General features: G+C 40.3%; 1 protein-coding gene across 1 annotated transcript in view; it reads right to left on the reverse strand.

The window, feature by feature from the left end:
• Positions 1-22,259, reverse strand: part of UTRN (utrophin) — a 340,746-nt gene that overhangs the window by 272,788 nt on the left and 45,699 nt on the right. Inside the window, exon 3 of the mRNA XM_053972321.1 lies at positions 10,493-10,554. Within this exon, the coding sequence (XP_053828296.1) occupies positions 10,493-10,554 (62 nt within the window). The remainder of the gene's footprint in view (positions 1-10,492; positions 10,555-22,259) is intronic.

Here is a 22,259-nt window from a genome sequence, read left to right on the forward strand (position 1 = left end):
TCCTCCACTGCAGCTGGATACTGGACTGCTTTCTTGGGATGCAGTTCAACAGCAACCCACTGAGCTTCAGGAAGTCTTCTACTTTCTTTATGCAAACAGAACAGCTACAGATCCCAGCTTCTGATAGCCACATGACTCATGAAGTTTATTAAGCATAGAAGGCTGCAGGAAAATAATTTCTCTAAATGGCAGCCCCAAGTGATAGTCCCATACCTTTATTTCCCAAAAAATGACAAGGAAAAACTCTGGAGCAATGCTGATAAAGCAGCTATGCATATCCTCTTGTGCCAGGTACAAGCCAGCCCTGAGCCAAGCCAGGCTGTTGCCATCACCCTCTCTTTGTGATAAACCCATGCAGAGCCCCATCACCTCACAAGTAGTGCCCACCACCGAGCCTACTGGGGCAGGCTGCTGTGCAAGGGCAATCTGGGAGCTGCACTACATGGCCTCTAAGGCTGGACCCGTACTTCTAGTCCAGGGGCCATGAACCCTGGCTCTGACCCAGCAGTCTGACTACCATCAGGGCACCTGTTCCATGCAGACTGCACTGGGGTGAAGCAGGCAGCCCTGAGACCAGCTGGGGCAGGCTGGTTGCTGCTGTAAGAGCCGGGGCTCTGGGGGAAGACAGAAGGTCTTTGCAACTGGAGAAGGTGCTCTGCAGCTTGCTTCCTTCACCATATCTACCCACATCCATACTGCTCACTCCTAACACCCAGAAAATAATCTGGCCTTCTGAAAAATGAAGTCTGTAGCCATAGATACACACAGAAATAAATACACAATCACACAATCTACAGTATGCAAAAAGCACGTGCATTTCTCTCTCTGTAGAGTCTTGTCTGGCATAGAGTATGCTAAGGAAATCTAAATTTCTCTTTTTCAGAACTAACAGTTTACTCACTTTCTAAATACTTAAAGACTACACAAGTACAAAGTAGTTCAGCCCCTGCCAGCATCCTGTAAGGAGAAGCAGTCCATCACTGAGCATAATGGATCGAGAAATTTAAGTATTTGTCTTATAAGAAAGTGACAGTGACAAACCATAGCAAGCCCTTCACAAGGGCAAATGGCTAGTCACGGTTCTGTTGGTAAGTACTTAAAGAGCAGCTCACATTGTGCTAAGCGCTGTACAAATACGAGGCAGCTAATGGGTCCTTTCTCAAAGACAAAATAGAGTCCAGTTTACACTACAAAGACGGCATAAAGGACCGGCAGGGACACACTTCGTATCAGAAGATCGGTGCCGGTTCAGGGTATAAAGCATTCACATCCCACTCACTGAACACTTTTATCAGTTAACAGAAGGTAGTTTTTCTCAGCTTTGCTTATGTTTGCCACAAGAGCAGAAAAAAACAAACCAAAAAAATCCTGGCAGAAATCTCTTTCCCTCAGCCTGTTCAAGAAGGCTTTGCCAGCAGAGCTGTACACACAGTTACTGTAACAGACACAAGGGCTTCATAAAACAGACAAAAGAACATAATTAACAGACTTAGAGGCAGTGTTGGTTCCCCAGTGCTTTAAATGAGCACTGATAGCAGAAAAGGAGTTGATTCACTTAACATGGCTGGTGTAAGGGAAAGAGGAAGAGGAAAAAGGAAAGGGAGGCAGAGCAAGAGAAAGGAAAGTAAAAAAAAAAAAAAAATAAAAGCTAGAGACTGTACATAAGCTAAGGGCTAGGCTTGCTTGTGTTCTCATGAACTTTGCATGGTGACAACATTTGTTATGCACCACTAGGCACATACACAAGGATCAGAACCAGATCCAATGCATCACGTTACATTTACTCCAACAAACATTCTGGTGCCAGCCTTTGTGTGAACTCAAGGGAGGGAAGAGACAAAGAACTTTTGCTAGTTATCCACAGCAGAAACCACTTTTTCTGTTGATTTATCTCATGAGGAAGCAGCAGTTTATTAATGATCTCTGAGGTAGAGACCAGATGCTACCATAAGTAGCAGGTACTTCAGGCATCAGTTTTATGCTTTCCAGCAAGATACCGGAACTATTTGGGAAGGATATACCACACACAGTGTTCTCCTCACGCCAGCTGCCCTGATATGTCCCTTTGGCTGTCTTTCAAGTCCCTCTACCTGGATCAGGTTTAAGAGGGTGACTCACACTTCCTTGTGTGCATCTAGAATTACTCACAACGAAGGGCCATCCAGGCTAGCCAATATGACTGTGCAGAAATCATTCCTTCTCTTTGCCAGAAAGCATTCCCAGGAAATGAAGGAAGATATAAACAAAATCCAGATCAGATTTTTTTAAGTCATCCAATGCTGCTGACAGTCAAAAACCCAGCCATCAACACTCAGAGTTTGTTCTACTAAAGCCACCACAGCTACAAGGCAGTGATCATTCTTGAGTATGTTCTACAGTAGAACATTCTTAATTGTCCCTTTATTACCAATGGGGAACTGTATCAAACAGAGCCAAGTCAGAGGAAAAAAAGGGAGTCACAAATTCTCAGGAGGACAAAACCATCTTTTTTTCAAAGACCAGCTATTATTTATAATTTTATCATGACTACTGAAATTCTTTATTCCTGAACATGAAATTATATGCAAAGGCAATCATTAAAGAAGGTTAAATATTTACCTAGTTGTTTAATTAGAAACACAAAATTTTCTCATATCAATTATCTGTAGCAGACAATTTACCTGTGCTTTAAATCAATAATTATCGAAGCTACATTAATAAACCTAACTTTTTCAATTAATGAATGCCAAAGAGATTGGAGAATAAGAGATAAGCCACCTCTGTTTCACGTCCTCCTTGGTATACTGATTCGGACCTTGTAGTCACAACATTAAAATCAGGATGAAAGGTCCTCTCAGTTTCACAGTTAATGCACACTGAGTGTCACCAGGAAAGTAACACACTTCATAAAACCATACAAATGACCTTCACTACTAAGGAAATGCAGCAGACAAGTTCCAGCTGCTCAGAGCAGTGCTGGGAAAAGCCCTGGTTGCCATTTACATTATCTGCCACTTCAGGAACATCAAAACAACCTGAAAAGACATAGAAAGCAGTACATACTGATTTTCCATCAGATTCTTCTATCTTCAAATGTCACTTTTATGAAGTTGAGAGTTGTTTTAATTAATTCTTTTTAACCAATATATGACAATTTTTAACATCTAATAAGATAATAAATACATAGGTCAAAGTAGTAGTAGAACTGTAAAGACCTCTTTCCTTTGAGAATAGACAAGTATTGGAGAGGTTGGGCTCTTAAAAGATATAGCATGAACCATTCATAATGTTCAAGTACATTCCCAGGTAACTCATGGTAACCAGTTTAAACTCAAACAACATAGGAGCAACAACTACACTTTATCATGACCAAGACCAAGTAAAAAACATGTCACGTTCTGCTACATCATAAGGCCAGCACATGGGAACTCAATGTGGGAAAGAAATCAGAAAGCAAAAAGGTCATTGCATAAAGTAAACAACCACATCAACAAATAATCTTGCCAGTTTCTAATTTAAAACCATAGACAATGTTTACAGAAGTATTTTTATTAAAATGTGGTACTTTTTTCCATTCTCCTTCCACTAACATGAAGAGTTACAGGACATCATACACAAATACTAGCTATACTGTGACAGATATATTTTCACTAAGTATATTCTACTCCACGCTGAATACTTCCAAGGAGTTGTGGCATCTCAACACAACACTAGTACCAAAACTATGATTTCAAATACCAAGTAAAGCAAATAAATAAAAAGCTATAATCATAAGAGGAAGACATTTTATAGATCAAATTATTTTTAACTACTGGTGCTCAAAAATAAAATAGTTACAAGCAACTAAATAGCTATTTAAAACCCCAGACTAACGGGGTGGCAGGGGAAAGTAATACTCATCACTGAGATATGCTGGAAATTTTCATTCTACTAGATGACAGACATGAGTTTAATAAGCAGCAAAGCTGAAAAGCTAAAGATAGTTCAATTCACAGAGCACCTAAAATACTCAACTGACAACATGACCACAAGGGGCAAATAGCACCACAAGGCATCAGTAACTCTGTACATCTTTCTCTCTCCAGTGTATTTCTTAATGCATTTACAGAAGCCTATGTTACAATAACATGTTTAATGTAACAGTACTAACATCAGCTTACAATAAAGCCTCATTATATAACAGTACCAGCAGGGGCAGTTGGGACCCTACTTACCACTGTCAGTTATTTCTCTTGTAAGACTGAAAGGTTATTCTTTTATTTATAGTTTTTCAAGCCAGATAACTTCAATTGGACCCTTAAAAAAGTTCCTGCTAACCAGGTTGACTATTCTCATTAGCAGCTAACAGGTAAAGGAACAGATTTGCTTTGGTGCCTCTACCAGGTTCAGCTCTAGTGCTTGAGAAGGTCCTACAAACCCTCCAACAATTGGGATGATAACCAAGCTCAAGAATCACACCCAAACCCAGAGCATTGCTTTCAGGTCCAGCAAGGGAGATGCTGCCCACACCTTGTTCTTAGAGCAGAAAGCAGCAGAAATTGAAAGGGAGGCAGAAAACGGACAATTTTTTGCTGCGGCTATATCTGGGAGAGATCACAAAATGCTACATATTATTGCTTTTATGCTAGAAAGTAGTCATCCTTACCATAACTCACAACCTATTAGAGAAGAAAAAATTACTTTCATGCTTCTTGGCTAATACATATGCTAGGCCTAGAAAGCTTATTTGGTCTTCTCATAAAAAGATACAATGAAAAAAGCACATTAAAAATTGACTTTTTCAAGGCCGGCTCATGCAAATGTTAGTTCTTTTCCACCCAGATTATTCCTCTTTTCTACAAAGGCTGTTGCTTTTTAAGCTTTGCTGTCTTTGAGTGAAGTTACATTTTACAGCTTAATCCAGCATTGAAAAATATCAGAAGTAATTAGACTGTAGAATATTTTACCACTCATCAAGTATTTCCATGTTTGCATCACAAAAACTGCACTGCAAAAAGGACTAGACACCACCTTAGGTGATGTCACCTTGGACAGACAAAATTGCCTAATCAATCTTTTTGATCTTTTTCTTGCATGACTAATACACTGAACTTCATAATTCTCCTTCCCCCTCAAAAAAAACCACTTCTGAAATGTCTTTGGCATCAGGTATCTCAGGTCATGTGAAATTAGTTATCATGAATAGGTATAATTTTGCCTTTAAAAAGATTTATCACAGTTACTAAGGGTCAGGAACAGTGCTGAAAAATGTCTTCAGAGGTACAGGACCTGACATTTACCACTATGACAAAACAATCCTTAGAGGAAAGAAAATTAAGGAGCAGAAATAGAGGAAAACATCTATTCAGCACAACACACAAAAAGCTAAAAGAAGACTTTGCAGTTATCAAATGCATTAGTGCCTGGTATAATGAGGAATTAACTGTTTCAATTTTAAGATGCACATAAAGCCACAACACCCCAAAGCACTCCAAGTACAACTCATCAGTTCTCCTACTGGCCTGTTTACTCTCCTCTTCCTTTGGTGTCCTTCCAGGGGAGGGAACATATCAGAGCCAAGGAGAGGAAATGTGCCCCACACTGAGCACTTGCCTTCTCAAAGGCTAACTTGGAGCTCAGCCCTGAAGGATGCATTCTGCTCTCAAGCTGTACCTCTTCCTCTTCTTTATTCCAACCATAAAGTCAAACATTTTTGGAAGACCACAGAGTAGGAAAAAGAGCTTAAGATGCTGTAAAAGTGTGGGATGTCTGTCTTTATTCACACTGGCAGATCCTGGCCTGGCTCCAAGCCCTGTCAATGCTGGCCAATGCAGATGTCAGGGCACTAGCACAGAACCTGGAGGAGCAGATTCATAAATACATGCAGCAAGAACACTGCAAATGCACAAGTAAAACTGTATAAGGCTTCTGTACATAAAAAAAAAGAAATTGAGCTTGTATTGGAAAGCAAGGGGAACACATGATGGAAAGGAAAGGGAGGCCCAGCACTCAGGCATGCAAGGGCTTTGAATGCAGTTCCTGACACCTTGGAACAATGCTCCAGCTGACTCCATTCAACAGCCTGCCATATCCAAGACTTATAACTGAGGGGCAGGGAAATCTAGTGTCATTTTCACTGAATACTACAAATCTCTAGGCTTTTATGCTCTTTTTGTACAGCACAACCTTCCTAGCAATAAAGCTTTTTTTGCCATCCCTGTGGGAAAATTTCCCAAATGTGAAGAAACAAGTTTTTGGTAAAAAGACACTGCTTCAGTTTGCTAGTGCTGGATCTGTATACTTCCTCTAGTGAGTGACAGCACTAAGTCCCAACAGGCTGTGACAGACCTGACTCCATGGGTCTAAATTAAGTAAGGGAATCATGTTTCTTGTGCTGACTCTGTGCTCCACCTGCCAAACTCAGGAAGAGCAGAGGAGGAGAGGAACCAATCTGAAAGCAAACTTGGAAAAGTACCACCTTGGAAAATGAGAAAAACTAAAGCCAGCAAAGACTGATTCCTGGAAGAAGGTGAAGGGAGAGCAAGGTTAGTACCACTGAGACAAAGGGAGATGCAAAAATAGGACTGACCACACAAGCATCAAATCTTGTAAAGGCAGGAGAGAGGAAATGAAGGGCAGATGGAACAGATCTGGAGTTTTAAAAATAAAAACTGGGTCTTGATGGGGAAAAAGGTATAGTGACAAAAGCAGAAGTGGGTATGAAACAAGCAGTGCAGCCAAACTCCAGATTTGCAAGGATTTGCCAGGCAGGCAAGGCTTCTGACATGAGAGGGTGTAATAGTAAGTGAGGGAAAAAAAACAAACATACCAACCAAAAACAGGGTCAGAGAGTAGGAGTAAAGAAAGAAAATGGGGCAGAAAGAATTGTACTTGCAGGATCCTAAAGTGGGACACAAGACTCCTGAATTCTTTAATATACCTATCAAGTTTCTAGAAACCTTCTGTAGTTGCCAGTGTGAGTATCCAACTACTTTGCTCTGTAATTATAAGCTGAAGCATCAGAGATCTGCAAGATGCAGTTAAAAATCCAAGGCCTGCTGATAAAAACATCTAAGTAGACAAAGATTGAAGCTATTCAGATATTTGGACAAACTAGGATTTATTACAAAATCTTTGTTCATTTTCTCTTTACCTGTGTGAAACAAATAACATAGGGGTTCTGGGGCACTACATTATCCTCCAGACTTGAATTCAAATTCCACTGTTAGCCAGAAGTTCCCCTGTAACTCATAAGAATCATTTAAAACACACTTTTACATGCAATTACTAACTGTGTGCTGGATTAAGAGACTTCCTTAGATCAGTAAAGCCAGTCTGTGCTAACACACACATAATCATCTTCAAGTCCCTTTTCTATGTTGATCAAGCTCCATCTGAAAATCAGCTAGATATTTTGGACGGTTTGATTGAGTTTGCAGAAGAGATGAACCCTCTGAATTCTGTCATCAGGATCAAGAGCTCTGTTTTATATCAAGAGACGTCAAAGAAATGTTAAATCCTCTGGGACAACTTAGCTAAAGTCTCAGATTGGGCACTAAAAATTAGTAGCCAGTTCTGATGTTTACCTTTATTTGCAGTGGCTAAAAACCACTGTGACAAGATAGCACTTCTGCATTGCAGAAAGGTGTTCTGAAAATAACATACCGGTAAAGTATTAATGAAGATTAATATAGAAAGGGATAAAAGGATAAAAAACAATCCTACATTGTGTAAAGAACATATATCAGCTATCCATACAACTAGATGCTTTAATTGGTAAGGCTATACCACAGGAAAACAGCTAAATCCAACTCTTGAAATTACACTGGACAGAGTAATGGAAAAAATACAGTAAGTAAAAACATCACATGGTTTTATAAACACATGCTGAAATGCTCTGCCTCAGTATTTATTTGAGCATAAACTTCCCTATTGGTTAAAGCTTGGGAACAGACTATTTCTCCAACAGTTTTTATTCCCTTTAATTTTAACAAAATATCCTTACTACAAAGCCATCATAGGCTTGTGAGTTGTAGTGTGTACAGCTTTCCTAAGGTATGTAAGAGAGCAATGAGTCTTGGCTGAGTATATTTTTTGACCTTAAAATGATGCACTTTAAATGTTTGTGCCTTGATTTCAAACAACACACACAAATAAAAGGCATTATTCTAGCAGAGTTTAAACCAAGAGCACGAAACCAATTTACTGTACTGGGAACTACACCAAGAACTCCTATGTCACCCATGAGGGTACCAAAGCAGGCACCTCACAGCACACTTGAGATACTTGTTTTACTAAGTGTTTTACTTACCTACCTATTCTCTGATGAGAGAAGGGAAAGAGTCTACTCTCTTTCTAGCTTCTTTGTAAAACCTCATTGAATTGACTTAAATCAAACTCAGCATTATGCAATTTTACAATTTTTGTATGCTAAGCTAGTTTATAAAGGCTCAACAGATTACTTTTTATTTGCTTAAATGAAGGGCAAGTACAATATAATTAACATGGAAGGACAAGTAAAATTCTTGGAATGAAATTTGCAATGCCACACAAAATACCTAAGTTACCATTTTGTTTTCTGCAATGTAAGTCGGATTACATTTAACTAACCTCTAAAATCTCTCTACCCTACTAAGCAGCTAAATCAATCTAGTTGACAGAAAAGGAATTTTAAACAATCCAAATGACTCGGTACATAAAAAAACTTTGACACAAACAGGATTGAAATCAGTCCCTTTCTATTTTTAAGGTACAGTTGAAACTAGACTTTCTTACATGAGGTGATTTCTACTTAACACCATCATTTTCCTTGCAATTTGAACATGCCAGTCTTAATAAATCTGTGTCTTGTCATGCCAAATAGCCATGCTCAAGTTTGAATTGGACATGCAGCAGTTGGGAGAAAGTGCTTTTATAGGAGTCTCTTTAATCATTAGCAAGGCTTTCATAGCTTCAGGTGTTTAATGGGCCATGAAGTTACAGAGTTACAAAGCTATAGTTGCTTCAAATCCTGTGAGTATCTGACCATACCCTGTCCCAGGGAAATCCAGGAGCTTAGCAGGATCTGTCTGATTACGCAGCATAGAAGGAAAGACGCTGTATAAAAGTTACATCCCTGTGACTACAAGTAGAATGACCGAAAACTATTTTACCTTCTTCAATACAATGCCTACAGCACTCACAGATGAGTCACCTAGCACATTCTCAGTATGCCTGTCATTCATTCTCAGTATCACAGTCATTTCCATGTTCATGCCATCTCTAGGCCAGCTACATGACTACATTCAGTCCTTTCTTTCTCACCACATTTTCTTTCCTTACATGATCCTGCCCTGCCTAATGCTCCTCCTGCAGAACCACCACTGCTCTGAGCAGCAGTCGAAAGCTGAGCATAGAGCAACCAGTTAGTTACCCACACACACGCCTCCTCCAAAGAGCAAACTAGCCAAGAATGCATTGGATGAAGAGTGCAGGATATCAGCTTTCAAACAAAACAAACCCAAGCCAAAATGATTCAACCAAGGCCACAAGCCTTGCATTGCCCAGTGTCCTGTTGCACAGGAAGGAAAGGAAGGTAAAAAATCCTTACATTATGATCAAGAACTTCAGAAGGGCAGCAGTCCAGAAGCAGCCACTCATTGCTAAAGCACTGTTACAGCTTTATTAAAACAAACAAACAAAAAACCAACACCACCACCAAACCACACACACCCCCTTATATATAGCAGATATTTATATCTGCTTTCAGGATTTCACATGCCACTTTCCAATAAAAGTTAAATAGCAGTTACCCCATTTGCAGCACCACACTAGGTAGAAAAAAACATGAGTTTTCCCTGATAATATTCCAGGTTCTTTCACACATTCAAACTATGAAGTAGGAAAACTTTCCACAGATGCCTATGTTCCTGGGCAAAATGTCATTTTTTCCTATCAGCAGAACAGTGTAAAAAGCAGGCTTTAAATAGCATTCCAAAGCAAGCATCACTTCCTTTATCATCTCAAACCATGAAAGATCCTCAATAAGTTTCAAGCCAGTAAAGAGAATTAAAATGAGAACTGTACAGCATGAGAGCTGAGGAAAATTCAAAATGAGAAAGTAATTATATAAAATTTCAGTCAAGGCTCGAGTAGCAACACCAGGTGGCTTCAACTAGAGGTTTGCAGAGTGAGTAAAGCTGACTCAGCAATGGAGTGACGATGGTTCAAAAATCTGCTGCAATGCACTCTGAAAATTGCACATAGAAATAAACTAAACCAAAACTAAACAAAACCAAGCAGGCATGCTCATGCAAATAACTATTCTGATATATTAACAAATAGAAGCTTTCATTTTTTCTTAAAATATAGTATGAAATGTTTATGTGCATGAGTAAATTAAGGGAACAAACACTACACTATTTTATCTGTTTTCACTACACACTGACATTTCATCAGGAATATTCAACAAGAGTAAGAGCAAAGTCTATTTAACCAAAATTATTCTAAACAGTTAACCAAACAAAATAAAGTAGCACATCCAAACCAACATTACCTTGGAAAACCGAGCATTTATCCATTTCGTAAAGGTTTTTTTCTGTACATCATTGTGTTCATCTGGAGAGAGAGAATAAGAAAACAATGAGTGAAAGTGCATTCTTCTTAATCCTAGATTGTTCAGTACAGGTCACATTAAACACTGTCCTGAGAAGTGGGAGAATTTTTTGCCATATCTGTCAATAAAGCTGTACAACCATCCACAACACTTTGGTACTTGCAGAGTCACACAAATGTTTTGCCTTTGCTAGTAACCACAGCAGCTCCTTTGCATTAGAATCAGCCTCACAGCACCTCCCAGGCGGGTTTCTGATGCATAAAATTCACAAGCTTCCCATCTGGTGAAAAACAACCTATGAAACCACGGGCTTTTAATTAACAGATTTTGTCAACACCTTTTTGCCTGAATGCATTACTCCAAAAGCCTCTGAGGCCCTTACTCAAGCTTCTGATGCTGATAATAGCCTCTGTGGTAGCAAAGTTGCTGGGACAACCCTTGAAGCACTGGCAGCCTTACCCACCCTCAGCTGCTTTTGTACCTGGGTTCAGAAGCGTGTTAGTGATCAGTCACAAACAAGTTCAGCTAAGGTGTGGGAAGGGCTCAGCAGCCCTTCCCTTCAGACACCAAAGTACCACCACCTAGGGTCTGGGAGACAGCCAGAAGGACCCAGCAGGACAAGGAAAAAGGGCAGGCAAGCACCCATAGGTCAGAGCAGAGGGAGGAGCAGTGGCCTCCAGCTGGGCAGAGAGAGGGCAGCTTCCCAGGATGCCTAAGGAAGCCATTTAGGAGTCACCTGCAATTTTTCCAGAGCCTGTCCCACTAAATCAGGGTGAGTCACCTCCAGCACAGGACAGACACTCCTGCCTGTATCACAGGACACATCTTAGGTAAATTGCACTGAGCACTGCTAAAGGTGAGCCTGTGCTTCATCACCTGTACTTAAATGACAGTGAAATAACTGCTGACAACCAGACTAGGCAAGGGAGGTTCACCCAGTAAGGATTTCCAGGTCTGCTTGCCGCAGACAAGAAAATACATACATGCAGCCTGTCAAAGGCTTTAACCTCCAAATCCCTGCACAAACCACAGCCAGGGCAGTCAGTGCCTTACACCAGGCAAACTGTTGGACAGCTGCAGCCCAGATGAGGAGTCTCCAAGAGCTCTTCAAGACTCCACCAGCTTCTTTGCAGACCAGTCTTGAGATACCCTTCAGGCGACCACAACACGCTGCTGTCTGGAACGCTCTCTTGCAGAACCTCTTGGTGGCAGCTGGCATCAATTTTTCCAGAATCCATTCCACAGAGTAGCAAACCACGATGGTTTTCAGACTAACTGTCCCTGCACTTGGAATGAAGCCATAGAGAAAGCCTGCTTGCAACTCAAATTTTCTACTTCACTTTTTCCATGCAATCATGAAAGTTTATGCATTCTGAAGCAGTATCAGATTATGATTAAAAAGCACTACTTATAAGATCATATACATCAGCAGCAATTGAGACTGTTCTACAATAGCATTTCATTAAAATCCAAATATTAAAAAAAAATTTTTAAATCACAGAATACAACCAGAACATTTCTTATCTATATAACCTCAACATTTCTCATTTCTGGCCCAACACATATCTGAAGCTCACACTATCCATGTATTCACATCTAATATATCTAGCCAAAAAGCTGTTACATACAGAAACCAACAACCAGGTATGTTTTACCTAACAGCAAGGAATAGTGGCTACAGCTCAGTCTAGATACAAGTCACATCAGTAAGAAATGAAGTTTCATGACAGTTGAAGATTTTAAACTGTATGAAACTGCTCATATCAATCTAAATTAAAACCTTAGTTCTGGACTTCTTTTAGGCTACAGCTGAAAACCTGCTTAGGACACAAAGGTGCATGTCAGCCAGGAGCCATTGTTTCACCCTTCCATTCCTCTTCTCTTTGGCATCTAAAGCTGATCCAACAGACCCTACTCTTGAGTCACACCTCAAGCTCAAGTGGACATCAAAGCCCAATGACTGAAAAGATTTTTCTGAGCAAGCTTCAAGATAGCTATAGCATGCCATGCTCAGAATGTTGAAATTCAAGGTATTGTTTCAAGGAAGTATAATTACCTAAGATACCTTGTTAACCCTGTCTTTTCCTCTCAGTGGCATACAGCTCCTTGCCATCAAAGACAGATAGAACCAAGTAACTTCCTGGTAGATCCTAAGTATCCGTCTCACAGGAGCCTGGCAGACAAGATGAAACTAAAAAAAGTTTTAAAATATATTTAATCCATTTGTCCCCTACAAGTCTGTTTTCTTTTTTCTTTTTAAGACACAAGAATGGACTAAATTGGTCCAACTGCCACTGTTGGAGCAATGTTTTCCATTAGCTTTAACTGCAAACACTATTTGTATTGAACATAGTGAGATTTAAACATATTTCTCCTTTTAAATATCATTCATTAACCAGTCTGCCCCTTTTGTGCCAACAACCTCAACTACACCCTTCTGTACCACAATGCTTTCCTAAGGCTCCATCTGCCTTTTTCCTTCCTTAAGCATCTGTGAGACTAAGGAGTAACACCACAGTTCAAGGTATCACATTCTTTTAACATTATTACTCCTTAGCATGATAAAGGCTAAGAACAGAGGGGCCAAGAACAGTTGTATGACTGTGTAAAAGGACAGCAACTGTTATGAAAAGGGTCCTGCATTTATAAATCTTGTGCAGTAGGAACTCTACACACCCCACCCCTTGGTGGGTTCAGCCCCTTCCTGAGCACACGCATGGCAGGAGGAGGGAGCTCTCCTCAGCATTCCCCAGCTTCAGCCTGCCAAGACTCCCTCAGCAGGCCTTGCTCCCCAACACCACAGCCCAGTTTGTGGCAGTGCTACTTCTAGGTGTGCTGCATTACCACACACAGCACTTACTAAAAATCCAGTCCCTTTTCTCTCTTTTCAAAAACGGGATTTTCTAGGAAGGGGAGGGAAAAAACATCCACCAAACCCCACATCTCTGATAATCATGAACTACTTAGTCTTGATGAAAGATTTGGTGAACAAAACAATATGAATGTATGCACTCCTACTATCCCCTAAGGAGCAGTGCATCCTTTCTATTTCTTAAGCAAGGAATAAGAACCCCACAAGTCCCATCTTCCTAAAACATCCTGGTCAGTTATAAAATCCATAGACAACCATTGCCAGTCAGACTCTACTCTTATGTTTGCTTTATAAAAGCCCCTAAAACTAGGATTTTTGTAACTGACTAATACAGCTACAGTTTTGTCAAGCTTTCTCCTATAAACCCCTGGGAAGAAAAAAAAAAAAAAAAAAACCACTGAAATGCTGGTGCTTGGATAGCAACATTGACAAGTTATTTTATCCCTCAAAGTAATTTTCTATAGATTCCCACAAATTTGTAAGGCTAACCCCTGGAGGCTGACATAATGATTCGGATAAAAAATTAGCCACATTCAGTAAAAAAAACAATATCACTATTCAGCAAAGAACACAGCAATCCAGCCAGTCAACTTCTCACACAAGACATTAAAAATGTCATCAAGTTACAGCCCAGTGAGAAACAAATTCACCAAGTTGCTAAAACATTTGTTTCCTTTCACACTGCTGCAGCCTGACAATAAAAGCCAAGGACTGACTCAGGGCCAAATTCTGCTTCATTACCTACTGACTGTTTCCTCTCACTGCCTGCCCTCCAGTGACTTAACGGACTAGTAATGGACAATGTCAGAACAGTTTGTTCCTTTAAGAGGAAATAAAAACAAACCTAGACACACACACAAAATTCAACTCTTGTGATGACAAAAGAGAGAAGAAAAGCTTCCTATTCCAGATGCCTCTTTCTGTTACACAAGATGATGTATGTGCCCCCAACTGCAGTGCTCTCAGAACAACAGGCTCCTGTGATCAGATGCCCAGGCTGTGTCCTGGCACTCAGTCGCCCCCAGCAGCCGCTTCTGTAGCCTTACATACCCTCTCCATCCACAACACTGTCCTTTAATTTCGTTTGGGGCACCTTGAAAACACAGTTCAAGTCCAATCTAATTACCTCATGAATATCATGTTGGAGAGCAAAAAGGAACCTAAATTATCTAAAAATAGAGGTAAAAACAAAAGCCTCACTGGATTGCAATTTGTCCTCTACTCAACCTCTGTTTCATGCTGAAAGAGAACTTTCTTATTTCCCCAAAACACATTACATATTTGCATGACAGAACTGCATTATTTAGCTTTTCAAAGACAGAAGTTATCACACCCAAAACAGCTGGCAGAACAGCACTAAAATGAAAATGCCCTGGAGAAGCATAGACTTGATTGGCAAATAAAATATAGAAATTGCCCAACCACTCCAGCACACATTACCAAGGGTCATCTCACATTTGAAGACTTAAATTTGCCTTCACCACCTCATTATTTAGGTTCTCAGCAAAGGAATTTAGAAATAAAAGAAAGAATTAGCCTGTGGGTTTCAATTAAGATACTTGGAATGTAACGAAGTTAGAAACATCCCTTTGCCTAAGCCTTTAGGCAATTGGGAGTATCTATCGTAGATATCGCCCCTCCCAAGACTTGCACACCTATGAAACCCTGACAACAGTAACAAAAAGAGGGATAAGGTTTGTATTCCTGGACAGAAAAGGCCTTTTGAAAGCAACTATCTTTTTGTCAAACTCAGACTAATTCATGTAGCAAAAGACATAAAATAAGCACCTAAAATTTGAGCATGGAAACCAGCATAGTTTTTATCCCTGTTACCGAGAAGCAAAAAGCCAAGCAAGCCATGAAGCACCAGTTTGTGACCACCAAGCTCACAGAAGCACCCCGAGCTCATTAGGAGTATTGGCCACTGACTTTATCAACACAGAATGATCTTTATCAGCAGGTTTTGGGTTGAGCCTTTTTTAAGGATTGGGGGGAAAGGGGGAAGATAAGATATTTTGTTTTTTTAAAGGAACAAAAAGCAAAAGCTGAGATTGTTCTGCATATTCTCTCTTCTCTTGCAACACCAGGGTAGAAAAAAAATAGTTCCAGCAACACATAATTTGCTTGTAAACTTTCACCTTTGTGCTGCAATTTTAATTTCTGCAATCAGTGGTATGCACAAAGCTTTCCCTCATTCCTTTTCCTTCTCTCTCCAAACTTCAGCAGTTAGGCAAAATCAGAGCAATATTAATAGTGTATCTAACAAAAAAAAAAAAAAGGCAACAACATCTGCCTACAGCAACTGCCCTGCAAAACGCAGTTACCCAAATTCTAAGTTTTCTGTATAGACCAAACTATACAATATAAGCATTAGCAAAAAAAAAAAAATTTAAAAAAAAATTAAAAAAAAAAAATGCACCTCACTACCTGCTGTTTCCCAACAGCAGACACTACCAAAAACAAGACACCATAAACAAGTAATGAGGACCACCCTCTGTTTCTCACTGAAGTGTACTGTAAGTTTAAGCTAAATTGTGTTTACTTCACAACAAAAAATCCCCCAGCAACTGATAACCTAGAGGAAGGCATCCTCACAGCTGAAGGAACATTAAAATAGCTGTTTCCATACCTCCCGACAAAAGCAACCTAACACGCCATGCTGTGGTCTCAGCACATTGGAATGATGATTAAAAGGGAGGTATAGATAACCAAGCTCTCAGTAGACAGAAATAATGCTCAACACAGAGCGTGACAGCCCACACTGGTCAGCCAGTGACCCTGCTGTTTTTATGGGATGACAGTGCAAACCCAAGAGCTGTAGACAGTGTCCCCAGGCTGCTCCAGAATTGCAGGCAGTAAACAAGGCTGCTGCATACAGTCACCAGGGCCAGAAACCCCACATGTCACTCCAACAGCTTGCCATGGGTCCCTAAACACCAAGTCAAACCAAGCAGCATCAGGTCCCACTGCAAGACAGCGCTGTGAAGCTTTCACATACAATACAAATACATTTAAGAACATATTTCACAAACTGCCCAGCACATGGGAAGAGAAGAGAAAGGCAGATAACTCCTGCCTAAAATCTACCAAAGAAGATGTTTCTAAGCAACCAACAGGAAGGTGCTTAAAGAAAAAAAAAAGATAAAAGTAAATTTATGAACACAAATAAAATCACAAACTAGATTTACTACAGCTGGCTTTGTTATGAGCACAGATTAGGTCTTTGAATTTCTAAGTGGTTATAAAGAAAATGGAATCCACAACTTGGTGTTAGCCATCTGCTCCTTTTTCTCTGCCCAAATTAGAACTATTAGGCTCACTTGCACTTGTGGAGGTGATTCACAGGATATAAGGTCAGAGGGATCGCTGTGCTCAACTAGTTTAATCTTCTGCATAACAGAAAAGCCATCCCCACAAAAAAAAGCCCCTCTGCATACCAGAAAGGAAGCAGAGACAACAGATGTCAGAGACCCTGCACAGGCACAAGTAAACAAGATTGCTTGGACAAAGAAGGAAGCCAAGCCAAAAACTGTATATATGCAAGTAGCTCTCTTCTAGTTAAGGCAGAGTTTCAAATCAGGCAGACATCACAAACAACCTTGTTTGAACATCTTCAGAAAACAATGTTCACAGTAAAAAAGACAATGTTTTGTTGTTCTCTGTGACAGGCAGCTAAAGACAGTAGCACTGAAAAGTTATTCACAACACTAAATTTTTCTGCCCACTCATATTCCAGTGTCTCTTCTATCCCAAATCTTTCAGTCAGAAGTTTTCCTGTTTTTCTTTTCTAACAACCCAAAGGCTGTAATCCTAAACTCTCCTCACTCCCCGTTTTTTTACTCCAAATATTAAAGCCCTTTCTGGATCCACCTCCTCAGAGCTGCCTCTCTTTTACCCAAGTTCCTAGACTCTATCATCATTCCTCTCTAAAACTCTCTATCACAGCTTATCACAAGCTTATCACAAACAGAAGCCAGTTCCTGAGATTTAAATAGTAATACATGGCTCCTACATATAACTACATGCTCCAATTTCCTAAATAGAAGACTAAGAATGTTTGGCCTCCTACATATCAGTGGATGCCCCATTAGTGCCAGCTCCTGCCCACCTCTTCTCTGGCCTTTCACTGCAACTCCCAACCCCATCCCAGCACACAGGCACAGGCTACAGGTAGCTGGGTATGCACCAGGTTGTCCTTCACATGCACATGCTGACTGGCATATTTGACTGGTATGTTCACACAACCTCTAGCTGCTTAATTAGCTTTATAACACACAATTAGGTCTATGAATACTGGATTAAACTTCCACTAGTTACTACAAGTTGAGCTAGTTGTGCAGGGAGAGAAAAAAAAAAAAGACAGGAAGACAAGTTTAATCAAAGTATCCTACTTTCCTTGTGAAAATGGATTAAATCAAAAGATTTCAAAAAAGATTGTATGCTGTTAACATTTTCAAAATTACACAAATGCCATTTAGATGTTTCTGAAAGGAAGTTAACTAAGCATCTCTGGATACAGACCATGTAGGACCCATTTCAGTGACAGCAGTGTGCAGACTACAGTTATTTAAAAAGAAATGAAATTTATAACCCCATGGAATTTAAGTTTTTCCTAGCAATCCAGTATAGAAGACAATCATAACATAACACCTTGAGCACTTGAGTTATGCAAAGGCAAGGTGTTAGCTTTCTGGGTTTCATTGCTTCAAATCTCTGACGGTATTTAGCCTAAGACCAAAAAACACCCAGCATATGCATCCTAAAAAAAAAAAAAAAAAAAAAAAAAAAAAAAAAAAAATCACTTGTTTTTAATCTATGGAAGATAACAAAAACATTTCCAATTATAATTCACTCAGAAATTAAGAAAAAAAGTAAAGAAGTGTCCTTACAAAGTTTTAAAACACTGACTTGGAACAAGATTTCTAGACCAAAACCAATGAGCATATACAGTTTATACAGCCATTGTAATTTTGTCACTCTTATAATCACTGTAATATCAATGTAAGTTTTCTGGCAATTTCAAGTGGATGTTTCAAGGATTAAGCAAGCTTTCACCTCTATGAATCCAGTGATTTTTGCATTGTTCCCAGAAAGTTTAGTAAAATTTTGACTGAAGTGTTTTTGTAGAAAGTACAGCATGGTAGAGGTCAGGAGGCATCTTTGGAGGCCATTTGTCAAATCCAACTTCCCTAGTCAAAGCAGGTTGCCCAAGGCCATGTCCAGTCAGATTCTTAACATCTGCAGTGACAGAGACTTCACAACCTCTCTGAGCAAATAAGACTGGGTCTTAACAAAAATGAAGTTTCCTGTGTTTCAGTTTGCTCCCCTTCCCTCTTGTCCTTTCACTGGCCTCAGAGGAGCCTATCAACCTTCTTTGCACCATCCTTTCAGATATTTATAAACTTCAGTAGCATCCCTTGGATTCTGATCCTTTTCTTCAGCTGAACAGTCCCAGCTCTCTGTCTTTCCCCACAGGAGAAATGCTCCAGTCCCTTCATCATCATTGTGACCCTCACTCCAGTATGTTCTCATCTCTCCCATACTGGGGAGCTCAGAACTGGACCACATACTCCAGGTGTGCCATCACCAGCACATCCAAGAACATGCAGCAGGCTCATGCCTAAAGGAATTACAGAGAAAGGAAGCTCCTTTTTCACAAACTTGCCAGCAGTATGCCAGGCAGCCAAGAAGGTCAATGGCATCCTGGCCTGTATAAGAAAGCATGGCCAGCAGGTCCAGGGCAGTGATCATCTCCCTGTACTTGGCACTGATGACACCACACCTCAAATCCTGTGTCCAGTTTTGGGCCCAGCACTACAAGAAGGACATTGAGATGCAGAACTGAGTCCAGAGAATGGCAACAGTGAAGTGTTTAGCGCTCAAGTCGTATAAGGAACAGCTGAGGGAGCTGGAGGTGTTTAGCCCAGAGAAAAGGAGGACCAGGGGAGACCTTATCACTCTTTTCAATTGCCTGAAAAGAGGGTGTAGGCAGGTAGGGTTCAGTCTCTTCTCCCAGATAACAAGTGACAGAGCAAGAGGAAATGGCCTCCAGTTGCACCAGGAGAGGTTTAGACTAGATATTAGGAAAAACTTCTTCACTGGAAGGGTGGTCAAGCGTTAGAACAGGCTGCCCAGGGAGGTGCTGGAATCACCATCCCTGGAAGCATTCAAAGGGCATGTGGGCATAGCACTTAGCAATATCGTTTAGTGAAAAGTGAAATAATTTCACTTAACAAGCTATGTAACAAAGATTCTACACTTCTGTCCAGCTTATAACAAAAGATTAGCACATTTCAATTCTTCACAACTAAGACTCATACCAAGTGATGCTACCCTTACAAATTCCTGGACAGGTAATGCTTGGGAGACAGAACTGGGGGAAACTGTTGCATACCAACCAGGACGACAAAGTTAAGCTCAGTCTTCACAGAAATCAAATGACAAAGTTTAAAAAAGCAGAAATTGTTTATTTTATTTTGTTTCCAGACAGGCCAAGTCTAATCTTCTTTGGCTATTCCATTTATTTCACCGAAGATCAGTCACTGATACCTGTAAATTATTTACTTTAGCCTATTAACCTTTGTTATTACTAGGACAAAACCTGAGACAGAAGGTTTACAGGAAGCCCCTGAAAGTCACATAGTGTAGTAGTGCTCTAAAGATGAAGGAGAAGCAAGCAAAAAGAATAAACAGGATAACTAAAGAATTTAAATCCAAAATACTTGTTAGTGCAAACCACACCAAATACTCTCATTTCTATCCCTAAAATAATCTGTAAAGTTCACTACAGAAATGGTGACTAAGTTTGCCTGCTTTTAGCTTCACATGACCAACACAAAGAATGCTAAATGTCTTATGTTGCCACCCAGCCCTAGTGAGGAAGATTAAGTGAAAGGCAAGCCCAATTCTCGAGATAAATTATTTCCTTTTCCTGTTACATTCCTTTGCTGGCCAAGGCATATTGCACCACTGGGGAATGTTCTGCACCTTTGTGCAGAAACCAAAATGCTAAGCAAACCTTTGAGCATTTTGCTCGTGACAAAATTATTGTTCTTCCTCTAGAGGCAAGAAGAAACAGTCATAAAGGTGTCTTAGCCACTTTGTGTTTTTAGTGACACGCCTTAACGGAGAAAAAATAAAAGATAAATTGGAGTAAAGTATTATGAATGGTCTCTTCTTATGGCTTCTGGCAAACATAAGATTTTCTTTTGTCATTTGATCAGTAAGTTGAGGCACTGCTAATCCTATATCCTAATTAAACTCTCATTTCCTTCCCTGGCTTAGTCATTAATTAGTCCCCAAAGCTGAACCCCCTCCTGATTAACTGCTCTGAAAGTACATAAATTCTGTTTGGCATTTGCAGGACAAATATCTGGAACACATTATACCAGGTATTTATGCAATCAAGCAAGCACTGACCACCAGTGTGAGCCCACTGAGTATTTCCCACTTCAATATAGAAAGATCCTTAAGGATATACCACTCCCAATAGTGTGAGAAAAATTGGAGAAGCTAGTCTGCTCTCATAAAACTCCACTTGGAGTACTGCTTCTAGCTCTAGGGCCCCCAGCATAGGGAGGACAAGGACCTGTTGGAGCAGATCCTGAGGGCTGCTACATCTCTCCCATGAAGACAGGCTGAGACTGTCAGGGTTGCTCAGCTGGAGAAGAGCAGCCTTCCAGTACTTAAAGGGGAGCTACAAGAACACAAGGGAGGGAGACTATCAGGAAGTACATTGATAGGGCAAGGAGTAAATGTTGGAAAGGGAAAGAATATATTTAGATGACATATAAGGAAGCAATTCTTTGCTATGAGGCTGGTGAGGCACTGGAAGACATTGCCCAGAGAAGCTGTGGATGCCCCATCCCTGAAAGTGTTCCAAGCCACATTAGATGGGGTTTTGAGCAACCTCTTCTGGTTGATGTCCCTGCCCATGACAGGGAGTTTGGAAGAGAAGGTCTTTAAGGCCCCTTCCAACCCAAACTGTTCTATAATGCAATGAAAATATAGCAACAGAGCAGTCAAAAGGAGACCAACCAAAGTTCAAAGCCTACTGAGCCTTTGGCAGAACCTGAGCCATAGGCTTTCAGCTGCCCATTGTTTAGGCAAAGGATTACATGCACACATATAATTCCCCGTGTTTTTATTATTTAATGACAAGCTTTGGAGAGAACTGTGGTAGAGCCTGTGCAAATGCAGAGTTTGATTTCTGTCACTCTAACATATCAAGTGGTTTTGTGTACGATTTGGAATAGACACATCATCTTTACATTTGTAAAAACTGGCTAAACAACGAAAAAAGATCACCTAATGAAAACAGATAATTACATGTCATATTAGTACTGCTGCCTCTGGCAACTATTCCAGTAGATCAGTCACACTCACAGGTATAATCCTGTCCTGGGTGCTTTTTCAGAGAGAGTTCTTTTGCATGCCTTCCCAGTGCAAAAGAGTCAGGCAACAAGCAGGCTCAGGATTCATTTTTTTGCCCTCTGCCAAAGGTCAATGTCCCTGAAGCAGGCAGGTGGTGTCTATGCCTCAGCGAGGATGGAGCTTGCAGCCTGAATGTTCCTAGCCTGAGGACTAAAATGATGGTAACCATCAGTGAAACAAGAAAAATGAAGGCACTAGTATAAACTGGCTAAAAAAGCCGAGACAAGCTTTTGGACTTAAGAGTCCACAAAAAGACAGATATAATTTACGGCTGAAGAGATCCCTGAACTGCAAACCAGAATGTGAAAATAAGGTATTTTAGAGGAAGCGCCATTAATGATGTGCTTATGGAAGAAGTGTAAACACATGGTATCTACCTGTAGACAAGACTACATACAATGA

The sequence above is a fragment of the Vidua macroura genome, chromosome 3 (assembly GCF_024509145.1).
Source record: "Vidua macroura isolate BioBank_ID:100142 chromosome 3, ASM2450914v1, whole genome shotgun sequence".
Classification (NCBI taxonomy): Eukaryota; Metazoa; Chordata; class Aves; order Passeriformes; family Viduidae; genus Vidua; species Vidua macroura.